General features: G+C 39.1%; 1 protein-coding gene across 1 annotated transcript; it reads right to left on the bottom strand.

The window, feature by feature from the left end:
• Positions 1 to 9,739: 9,739 nt before the first annotated feature.
• On the bottom strand, positions 9,740 to 10,660 carry LOC129761702 (probable cyclin-dependent serine/threonine-protein kinase DDB_G0292550). The gene has a single exon (XM_055759440.1). The coding sequence runs from the start codon at positions 10,658 to 10,660 to the stop codon at positions 9,740 to 9,742; it is 921 nt and encodes a 306-aa protein (XP_055615415.1).
• Between the last annotated feature and the right edge of the window lie 1,064 nt (positions 10,661 to 11,724).

Genomic DNA, 11,724 nt, shown 5'->3' with positions numbered 1-11,724 from the left:
AGCTTTCACAGTTGGAAAATTTCTTCCCATCCAGCTTGTGACATGTTGTTCAGTAAATTACATTTAATGCGACGTGCCGGAGAAACACTTTGCCACTCACTGAAACTAATTGTTGCCTTGATGAGCGCCGAACCGAAGCTGCTCTGTTCTTGATGCGGGTTTTCTGATTGTCGTGAGCAGCTTTGCAAGCCAACTTGAGCACTCCGACGGCCGAAACTCTATAATCCCTGTTAGGTATACTGGTGCTCCGGCACCAATCCGTTCGGCCTAGTTACCCTTGCGGAGCAATCAGTGAATGCGACCAACAGGGAACTGCACACTTGCACGGTTCGAGTGGGACTTTGCCTTTCCCTTAACTTGTCCTCCTTTGTTACGTCCACGATGCCGATGCCGTACAACCACACGGGTTTACGGTTTGAAAGAAAATAATATATTGTTTTGGGGTCCGCGTGTTTTATACTCTAGCGGTACACACTCACAGGATAGAGACAAATCGGCAGACTCAGCCAGAGGGGCGAGTCCAACGAGACGAACGAATGAGCGTTAAAAGGGAGCGATGGCAAAAAAATACATTCATTACGATTTGTTCGCTCGTTGGATTCACATGCAGGTTAAAAAGGGTCCTTTTCAGGATCACAAAATTATCTTTAACCTAAAGAGTTTATTGTTTTGTTATTACTCGATATCCCCATCTTGTTCGGCTAAACCTTTCTGTTTAGCGATTGCATTTGCCACTCGCCACAGCTTTCACAGTTGGAAAATTTCTTCCCATCCCGCTTTGTGACATGTTGTACAGTAAATTACATTCAATGCGACGTGCCGAAGCGCCACTCAGTGTCGCATTGGAGGCGATTTTAACCTGTAATTGAACATTTGCGATGACAGTGGTACAGTGTCGACTTTCAATGTGGGGTCATAATTTGGATCTCTATGTTTACAAAAATGTCCAACTAAATAAGTCGCATTACATGTCCGTCCAATTAGCTAAATGTCGAACTAATTGTAAATTACTTTACTTTCAATCTGGAAACAATTTAAGAATTGGTGAAAATTGAATAATCAGGAAAGTCCCCAACTATCAATAAACTCAGAACAACTGCCAAATTCACATACTCATCAGATCCTGGCAAACAAATTATGAAAAAAATCAATTTGTGTTTTATTATTATTTTGGATAATGTTTTAGAAAGCATTGAACTTTATTTCCTAAACTCTCTTTTGGAAGCTTTAATGGCCCTGAAAAGCGCCTTGTTTTATGGAATGGTTCCAATTTAGAAAACTTAGTACTCGTGGTTTTGAAAAAAACTATTTTGAACGCCCTCGATGCCGCCTTGTTCTGGATTTACCTCCAAAGCAGTTTGTATAAAGAACAAACTTTTTTCTTCTGCTACCTGATGCCGTTTTGCGATTGCGTTTGCCACTCGCCACTCGCTGCAACTGCCTGTTGTCTTGATGTCCACCGAACCGAATGTGTTCTGTTCCGAATGCGGGTTTTCTTATCGTCGCGAGCAGCTTTGCCAGCTAACTCGATCACTTCGGCGGCCGAAACTATATAACGCCGGCTAGGTGGACTGGTGCACTGGTACTGACGCGCTCGGCCTAGCTACCCTTGCGGGGAACTCCAGATCAACACGGTTCGAGCGGGATTTTTCCTTTCCCTTCATTTTCCTCCTTTACCATGTCCAGACATGGCTGCTTGGGTTGGTTTGTTGATGTGTTGTGATGCGAACCGATGTGGTGTACGGTTTGAATGAGAATGATCGTTACGGAAGGAAGGAAGGAAGGAAGGTATTGTATTATAGAGACTTTAAACTTTTGCAGTTCATTCGTCTCTAGCCTTGAGAAAGGCCCTTTGAAAACTCTACTCTACTTACTCCAGCGCTACCACCTCCACCCTCTTGCCTTGAGAAAGGCACTCGATCCCTCGCCGTCCAGCTCGTCCAGCAACGATGTTGTCCAGTCGGTGTCCACACAAAGAATGATCGTTACGGCAGCGGAGCGGGGATTTTTAAGCTGACTGGCTGGCTCGAGAATTACGCATGTGTGAGACTGCGACCAATGTTTCGTTCATTTTTTCTTTTTCCTTTCCAATCGTGCTTCATTCTATTTCGCTGCTGCTCTGGTTGCCCGTTTTGGTCGGTACGATTTGAGGAGCACAAAATGAACCAATCAAAAATGGGCACATAGTGCATTTTGACAATGCTTGATATTTCACAATTATTCAATTATTTATCTCAAGAAAAATGAAATGTTATTCGTTATGATAGATGCGTAGATATATTTCCTATCAATTGATGCAAAAACCTTTGCGATCTATTGAGAAATGCTCGAGTTATAAGCGTTCCAAATCTTGCATTTTTTCCTACTTGTTCAGTGCCTAGATTTCCATTTCACCCCCTATATCTTCCGGTTAGACGTAGTCCTACGTCAAAAAATTCACTAATGTAATTTAAGATAATTATTAATACCGAACACAATTATCAGTTTTTCTTATCAGTAAAAACATGTTACTATAATATAGCGAAAATATATTCGAAATGGGAAAGGTAATTTTCTTTTATAATTTTTACTTTCTGATTGTTTATTCAACCCAATGCGAATTTTAATTGGACTAACAATACCTAATACTATATGTACTATATGTAGTGAGAATCTATGTTGTACGGGAAAGGGTTAACACAACGGCTATCGTATACAATTTTACACCTACCCTTGTGCTAAATTTTTCACAATACGCGATCGGACATTGATATGGAGTTTCACGAAGCAACCAACATTAAAGTTCCAAATTTAAATTTTATTTGCTAGAATTATTCGTATCACTCTTCTTACTTGCAATATAAAAATGCCCCCGACTTTTATGTATTTGCAATGCCGATTTCCATCAGGCAGCTTGATTTTGATGTCTCTGTTTGGGAACACATCTCGGCGGGAGCAAAAGCTCCCCCTACTTTCATGTATTTGCAATGCCGATTTCCCCTAGGCAGCTTGGTTTTGATGTCTCTGTTAGGGAACCGCCGCATGTGTCGTCAATTTCGACCAATCAGAAGTGGGTATTTCCGTTAGGATAGGGGTTGAGATTTTTCAATTGTTTGATAGTTATTTTAATGTCATATATTATTTTATTCAATATAAAAAAATTGTTATGGAGTACCGAAGTCGATTGACGTAAAAATTTCATCAATCCATCATGAAATGACTGAGCAATAAGCGTTTGAAATTGGACAATTTTCGCGATGTGCTCGATTCTCGATTTTCAATTTGTACCCCAATATGTTCCCGAAAGACGTAATCCTACGTCAAAAAACAGTACAAAGAAAATCGGACAGGTTACAGAAACTCTATTTCATTATGTTCAATTTACGTAAAACTATCTGTTTATTTTAGGTAACGAATTCATCTGGACAACGGCAGAAAATATTGAAAAAAAATGCGCAAGTTCTACGAACATTCAAATGCATATGCGTATTTTCATGTAGAACAATCTTACGAAAGTCGGACGTAATTGAGAAGCGGTTGAAGGAATAAATAGCGGTGCCTGAATAAAACAAAATCGAAAAAATTGAGCGTCTATTTTCGTTCGACTGTTTGATGGAGAAGATGGGTAAAAGAGGTAAAAACTCAATCTATTTCAATAATTATTGCAGTTATTATACATTGATGTAGCGGCTATTGATTACCGTTCACTACATTGTCTACAGGAATATTCGAGACAACACTCGCTGGACTTCCATCTTCAGCCTCCATCTTCGGTGGAAGGATTGCCGATTAAACCGGACAAATGAACACATCTCAACGCAATCACCAACAACGAACGTATATAACGTTTGTTCAGCTTACCCATGATAATGAATTAAATTTGATAATCATCACTTCACACACTTGAATGATCATCGTGAAATTAATGGTAAGTTTAGTTATTCTGATAAGTAGTCATACTTTTAATCGTAAAGTTCTTCTATGCAATTGTATCTCATCCCTCAAGATACCACCACAGGTGATGGAGGAAATCAGTTGCCACTAGACTCGGTATAAGCTGCTGTACATCTGGATGATCTAGTGGAACTGCCAGGCACTCGACAATCTCAGCTGAGGTTATGAGGATGTGTTACCTTCAATAAATCCAAATCCCAACAAAATTTCTTTCTCTCGAAAAAAAAAGTCACAGGCAGCTATTACTATTGTTTATTTCATTTTATTGGTGATATTCACTATTTTTACACATTTTGAATTCCAGGTAATCTAATACACTGAACGCCTCTTTAGTAGCCGGAGCCGGAGAAGAGATTGGTTACGATATTGATGATAATGATCAGCAAATTAATTTCGTAACTGCATTGAAGACCACATTTTTGATACTGAATGCTGCGGCTGCACAAATCTTGTAGAGCACGAATACGACGAAGACAATTGACACTATTGTATTTATTTTTTAGTTTATATTCAAAATTGAAAAAAAAACAGAAGAATTTTAAAATATTATAATAAAGTGATTATTAGTGAACCATGACTTTTCTTTATTTTTTGACGTAGGACTACGTCTAACCGGAAGATATAGGGGGTGAAATGGAAATCTAGGCACTGAACAAGTAGGAAAAAATGCAAGATTTGGAACGCTTATAACTCGAGCATTTCTCAATAGATCGCAAAGGTTTTTGCATCAATTGATAGGAAATATATCTACGCGTCTATCATAACGAATAACATTTCATTTTTCTTGAGATAAATAATTGAATAATTGTGAAATATCAAGCATTGTCCAAATGCATTATGTGCCCATTTTTGATTGGTCCATTTTGTGCTCCTCAAATCGTACCGACCGAAACGGGCAACCAGAGCAGCAGCGAAACAGAATGTTGTTAGAGGCGAATGAACTGCAAAGTTTAAAGCCTCTTAAAAACAAAGAAAGAAGAAGAACAGAATGAAGCACGATTGGAAAGGAAAAAGAAAAAAAAATTAACGAAACATTGGTCGCTGTCTCACACATGCGTAATTCTCGAGCCAGCCAGTCAGCTTAAAAATCCCCGCTCCGCTGCCGTAACGATCATTCTTTGTGTGGACACCGACTGGACAACATCGTTGCTGGACGGGCTGGACGGCGAGGGATCGAGTGCCTTTCTCAAGGCAAGAGGGTGGAGGTGGTAGCGCTGTGTAAACGTGAAGAAGGAACTTACGCCATTCAGTGGCGTCGACTTTCGGATTTGGTAAATTAATAAACACAAACGCTATTCGTACAAGCGTCGCCTCTATACTGTATACTGTCAACTGACATCTGTATTCAAAGAAAAGACTCTCGGGGCTTAAATACTAGTTTACAAAAATAGGCTTAAACTCTACACAGAATATTTACAAATTATGCTGGGCGGAGCATCGCACCAGCAGTTAGAGTGGGCTGTGATGGCCTTGGTCAGACGCGTTCTTCGGAGAGAGAGAGAAAGCACTTCTTTGTGGGTCAAAGTAAATAGGAAAAGAAAGTGCTGAAACATGTGTGCCGGATGCGCGCCACATGTTTGGTTAAATTTCTGCTGCTAGCTAAACTCGCAGCGGGGCGGAAGGAAGACAAACTCGCCGCTGCCGTTGGTGCGCGTCGAGTTATACAATCATAAATAGTAAACGAACCCTTGGGCCAGATTGCTGGCTCGGGTATCGTATCACATTTTATGTTTATATCGCCCAGCGCCCTCGGGGGTGGTTTATTGCCTTAGAGGTCTTGAATATTGATGAGTTGGGTTTAAGCGTGATCATATTACACCTTTCCCCTTTCGGAGAATGACGTAACATTGAGAAGTCATTCAAGTTAAATTAGGTGGAAAGATTCGTCTGACCTTACAATTTTAGTGTTTATTCAATGTTTGTGATATGTACATTTTTCGTGTATTCAGGTAAAAATTAAGTTTGTTTATAAAGATTATCCTTATAATATGATTATACGGGTTGTCTTCGTTGGGTGTTCTATTTGCTTATAAATATATTTATTTTTAATATTTGTTTAATATATACATTTTACATTTGATAATAACTGTCGGAAGGATTAACTGCTAACTAGGTATCCCTTTCCCCTTAGGGTGGGGTTGCTCATATGGTATTATTCTGTTTTTATGTACAGTCTGGACTTTATTGGTTTGATCATCTCTTATTGTTACGTTAGGGTGTTTAATGTCAATTATTATATATGGTCCTACGTATACTTTGTCTAATTTGGATCTGTTTTCGTTTGATAGGAATACTAGATCATTAATGGCTACTTTTGATGGTCTAGCCATGGTTTTCTGTGTCTCATTTCTGGCTTTTCTTACCTTATCAATTATTTCCCTAGCGGTATTTGATGCTATTTGTAGTTTATATTTAAGTTCTTTGTAATATAAATCCATGTTGTAAATTGGTTCTACATATGTGCTTGTTGTGAGGTTTTGTGGTAATTTAGCATTCGTTCCAAAAACTAACTCGAATGGAGTGTATGAGAAATCTGTGTGTGGTGTTGTGTTGTAGCAGAATGTGTAGTAAGGCAACCATTCATCCCAGTCACTCTGTGCTTGGTTGACGAATTGCCTTACGTACTCGTTAAGACAACGATGGTTCCTTTCCAGGCTTCCTATTGATTGAGAGTGATATGGAGTGGAAAAATTTTGTTTAAGCTTCAGTAATGAAGCTATGTTTTCGAATAACTCGTTCTTATATTCAGTTCCTTGGTTTGTTTGGATGAGTTTTGGAATTCCATAGACCAGAATTAAGTTTTCTATGAAGGCTTTGGCTATGGTGGATGCTTGTTTGTCTATTGTGGGTTTAATAATGATGTATTTTGTTAAGTTGCATTGAATGGTCAGTGCGTATCGGTTTCCATTATTGGATCTGTTAAATGGTCCAATTGTGTCAATCGATACGCAGTCGAATGCTTTTTGGGGTGTTTTAATTTCGACGAAATTTTCGTTTGTTCGTATTGTGTGTTTATTTTGCTGGCATTTTATGCACTTCTTGATGTAGCTACTGATATCTTTTTTCATGCCACTCCAAGAATAGAGTCTGCTTAACTTTTTGTATAGTCTGGTGACTCCTGTATGTCCACCAGTGGGTGTATCGTGATTGTTTTTTATAATTTCGAACCTTTCGTTTTGGCTTTCTATCACACGCTTGGGTGTGTAGAGCACTATTTGCAAGTCTTTGAGCGTGTCATTACAAATCTTCTTAAAGGTTTGCACGCTGCATATTTGGAAAATTACGCTTGATAACGCTAGAGCTATCATGCTAATTTTCAAGTTTTTGGCCATATTTTCAACTTTCTTTACTAGTTTTCCCAGGGATTCTTTTGTGTTGCTTGCATTTTCAATTATTGTCGACGACTTTTCTTCGGTTCTTTTTTTATTCATTATTGCGCATTTCAAATTTTTGTTTCCGCTAGCGTTTGTTTCTTTATTCATTTCTAATGCGCGTCCGCATAGAAGTTTAGGTAGGTTTTGCCATTCTCGGGGTTCAATAGCCTCGTACGCTCTGAGCTGATCAGACTCAGTATCGTCGGGGTTTGAATTATTGTCTGTAATTTCTGTGTCGTTATTCGTTTCGTTTAGTTTTCTAGTCATTGCTCTGGTTTGTATACCCAGGACTTTTATAGTTTTAAGTGCCTCGGAATTAATTGCTATTCGTGATAGCGCATCTGCAGTCACATTTAGCTTACCTTGAACGTATTTTACATCAAAATGGAATTCTTCAAGATCCAACCTCATTCTTGTGAGTTTTGATGAGGGATCTTTCATTGAAAATAAATATACTAACGGTCTGTGATCCGTTTTTACTGTGAATTTCCTCCCGTAGAGGTATGGTCTAAAGTACGTAATTGCCCAGTGAATTGCTGTCAATTCCTGTTCAATTGTCGATTTATTGGCTTCACCTTTTGTGAAGGCTTTGCTTGCGTATGCAATGGGTAGTTCTATACCGTCGTTTTCTTGGGCTAAGACGGCGCCGCATGCTATTTTTGAAGCATCGGTTATTAGGGTGAATTCTTGTGTGAAATCGGGGAATTTGAGAACTTTTGGTGAGATAAGTTCGTTTTTCAATTTATTGAATGCATTTTGGCATTCGGGAGACCAATCAAATTTTGCGTTTTTTCTGAGCAATTTGTTTAATGGGTACGCTATTTCTGCGAAATTTTGTATGAACCTCCGGTAATAGTTGCAAAAGGCAACAAAACGCCTCACTTCATCTGCTGATGATGGTGTGGGGTAGTTTGTTACCGCTGAAAACTTTGATTGGTCGGGCTGTATACCTGCCGCTGAAATGTTGTGACCTAGATATGTTACGTCTGGTCTGAAGAAGGAGCATTTTTTGGGATTTAATTTTAAGTTGTAGTTTTGTAATTGTTTGAAAACGTTTTCCAAGTTAATAAGGTGATGGTTTATTGAGCAGCCGACGACGATGATGTCGTCGATGTAAAGGAATGCACATTCAGGTGGGAGTCCGCTAAGTGTTATGGACATCATTCTCTGAAAGCTATTTGGTGATATATTTAGACCGAATGGTAACCTATTGAATTCGTAGTGACCGTTAGAGGTCGAAAATGCTGTGTACTTTTTTGATTTTTCGTCAAGTTCGATTTGGTGGAAACCTGACATTAAGTCTAGGGTTGTAAAATATTTGGCTCTGCCCAAATGATCGAGGATTTCGTCGATTCTTGGTAGGGGGAATTTATCTGGGGTTATCTTTTTATTTAGTTGTCGAAAGTCAACCACTAATCGCCATTTTTTATCTTGAGTATTTGATTTCTTTGGGACTAAGAGGATGGGAGAATTGTATGGTGAGGTGGAATTTTGGATTATTTTGTTATTTAGCATGTGGCTGATTTGGTTATTTATTTCTGAAATTTGTGCTTCCGGGGTTCGATAATTCTTTATGTAAACGGGTGTCTTGTCTTGAAGGTGAATGGTTTGCTTGTAGAAGTTGTTGGTTGTCAATATGTCGTCTTCTAGTGCAAAAATGTCGTTGTATTTAGTGCATAATTCTGTTAATTTCTCCTGGGCATGTTGGGGTGTATGATTCAAATTGAGTTCCTTAATCAGTTTCTCGTGTCTACCTTTTGGGTTTTCTCCTAATTCCGTTGTAATGTGATTTATGGTGTATTCTTTAAGGGGGATAGTGGTGGGGGCGAAGGTTTTTGGGATTGATGTTGGTGTGGTATTTGTGTTAATTATTGTAATGAATTGTGAGTTTGGGTTTATTATTGTGTTTGCGCAAAAAATACCTGGTTTGATTTCTTGTGCGATCACAAGGGCATCATCGTTTAGGTTGAGTGACGGGAAGTGTTTTATAATTTGGCATCTAGGGGGAATAATGTAATTGTTTTCCCAGCTATCTTGAATCGGAATTTCAATTTTGGTGTTTTCATAGTTGAAGGTCATTAGCCATGTTTTGAGGCATAGGTTACATTCATATTTGGTGAGGAAATCTCTGCCTAAAATGCCATCTGCAATTATAGGAAACTTGTTGTTGACGATTTGAAATTGGTGTGGAATTTGGATATCGTCAAAAATGATATTTGTATTTGTGCTCGCTATGGATTCGGTCTTTCCCTCCGTAACTCCATTAATAATGCATCTATTTCCGGGGTGTATTAATTGTTTTCCGTTAATTTTTTCTTCTTTTACTATTGAGATGTCAGCGCCTGTATCAATTATTAATATACATGGTTTGCTTGACATTTGTAAGTATAGTGTAACGAACATTGAACAATTCACATCGCATTTAAAAATATTTAATGTTGGTTTCCGTAATGTTTGTTTTCCTCCAATGTCAATGCCGGTTCGGACTGGAGGGCATCCGTCGGTTGTGACTCGTTTCCCGTTAGGCGGATGTATTGCTGAGGGCGGTTAAAATTTGTATTCCGCCTATTGTTGTTGTTGTTATTTCGCTGTGGGTTTATGTTTGAGAATTGGTCTCGAACTTGGTTTTGCTGGCCAAAACGGTTATAGTTATTACGCGGTTGGTTTTGAAAATTATTTTGGTTGAAATTGTTTTGGTTTCTACCGCGGTTATGGAAGTCGTTTGGCCTGCGCCTGTAATTATTATAATGTGTGTCAACGTTGTTGTTGAAACGGTTGGCGTTTCTGTTGGTTTGCGAGTATGCAAATACTGATGCGCTCGCATTATTTAAGTTTTCCTCCAACGCTTTAGTCATCGCGTCGGAGTATGAATTGAAATTCCCTGCTCTTATGATGAGCGAGGTTTTTTCGTTTTTTAACCCTCCGGCTAAATGTTTGACGCCTTCTTTGTTTGCCATAGATTTGGCAACTTGGGGCGGAATTTCTTTAGCGGTGTACGCTGTTTCCAAACTGAACACCAATTTTTCTAAATCCAGGCAAAATTGTTCGATTCCACCGTTTTGTTTCAAGTTAGCCATTTTAGCTAGAACTTGTTCCGGTGGGCTGGTCGTTATTTTAGCTTTTAAAATTTTGCTTATCTCGCTCACCGATGTCGGTGTTTCAGTGAATGCATTTCTCGCCCGTCCCTCTAGTTTGGTTAGTATGACGTTAATTATGGTTGCTTTGTTTTCCGGTGTTTCAAATGTTTTCACCAAGTTTAAAGCGTCAGCGAAGGCTTTCAGTTTGTCTATGTTTCCGTCGAATTGCGGAACTATAGACGATGTAGTCTTGATTATTTCGAGTATGCTAGCCATTTTCGGTTTTCTTTGTAACCTGAGGCAAAATAGGACGGCTAGCGCAATTTCCTTGAGTGTTCTTGGTCTACCCTTTTCGATTGACGCCTTAATTGCGTTCAAAAGTTGGTCCGCCTTTTCGGTTATTTTTATGATTTCTGAGCCGTGGGTTGTGTCTAGTAACGTAGACGACAATTTTTTAATCTGTTTCACGAGCGCTTCCGCTTCCGTGAGGCGTTTGGCTAAGGTACTTTTCCTTAGTTTTCTGACCAGTTCCTGTTGTATAGTCAGGTGTATATGTTTTAGTTTTTGTATATTCAATTGGATGAGCTTTGTTACTTCGTCCATTCAAGGAGACAAGAAAAAATGGTTATCGGTAAAGAATTTATTATGCTGAGGCTGCGTTCGAACGCATGTTTTAAAATTTTCGAATTCTTTTAGACGGTGTCGACTACGGCTGCGTGAGCTTTTGCCGCTTGCATAGCATGTGCATTCATGCATGCCTTATATGCTTTGTATATTTTCGAAATTAGTAGTATGGATATGAGGGCAAGTGTGACGCAGATAATCGCTCCTTGAGCTTCGTGCATTACACTGTGGTTCTCTAGGTGATTTAAAATTTGGATTTGAGCGTCGCCCGTGTTACTAACGGGTTTGGTATTAAATAACCCCATGTTCAACGGTACATATGTAAAACCAATTTTGTGGGTATTGTAATTGCTTTTTTTTTTTTCTAATTCCTACTACCTATTCCTACTGCCGCGTGGGTATTACGATAAAAAATATTTTGTGCCTCGACTATAAATTTATTACATGATATCCGTATATAAAAGGATTAGACTAACTCGAGTCTGACTTACGCCACGTTTTCTCCGCAAGTGTCCTCTTCTCGGGGGTGGGGGGGGGCGTGGGTGCCTCTGCTTCCGTCAGATCTCAGGGGTGTCCAGTTGGATCCAAATCGATGTTCATTTTTTTTTTTTTTTGAAATACTGCTTGACTTGCGAATGTTATTTATCCAGGTGGCTACTGTCAGCTTCACGATTTCACTTGTGTCTGCGATTCTAATTTTTCGTAAACGGCTTCAA

The sequence above is a fragment of the Toxorhynchites rutilus genome, chromosome 1 (assembly GCF_029784135.1).
Source record: "Toxorhynchites rutilus septentrionalis strain SRP chromosome 1, ASM2978413v1, whole genome shotgun sequence".
In the NCBI taxonomy this organism is placed as follows: Eukaryota; Metazoa; Arthropoda; class Insecta; order Diptera; family Culicidae; genus Toxorhynchites; species Toxorhynchites rutilus.
The sequence above is the reverse complement of the archived record's forward strand: the minus strand, read 5'-3'. Positions and strand labels throughout refer to the sequence as shown.

Excerpts from the sequence above, each read along its gene's own strand:
- LOC129761702 (XM_055759440.1), bottom strand. The coding sequence starts at position 10,660 with ATGGCTAGCATACTCGAAATAATCAAGACTACATCGTCTATAGTTCCG.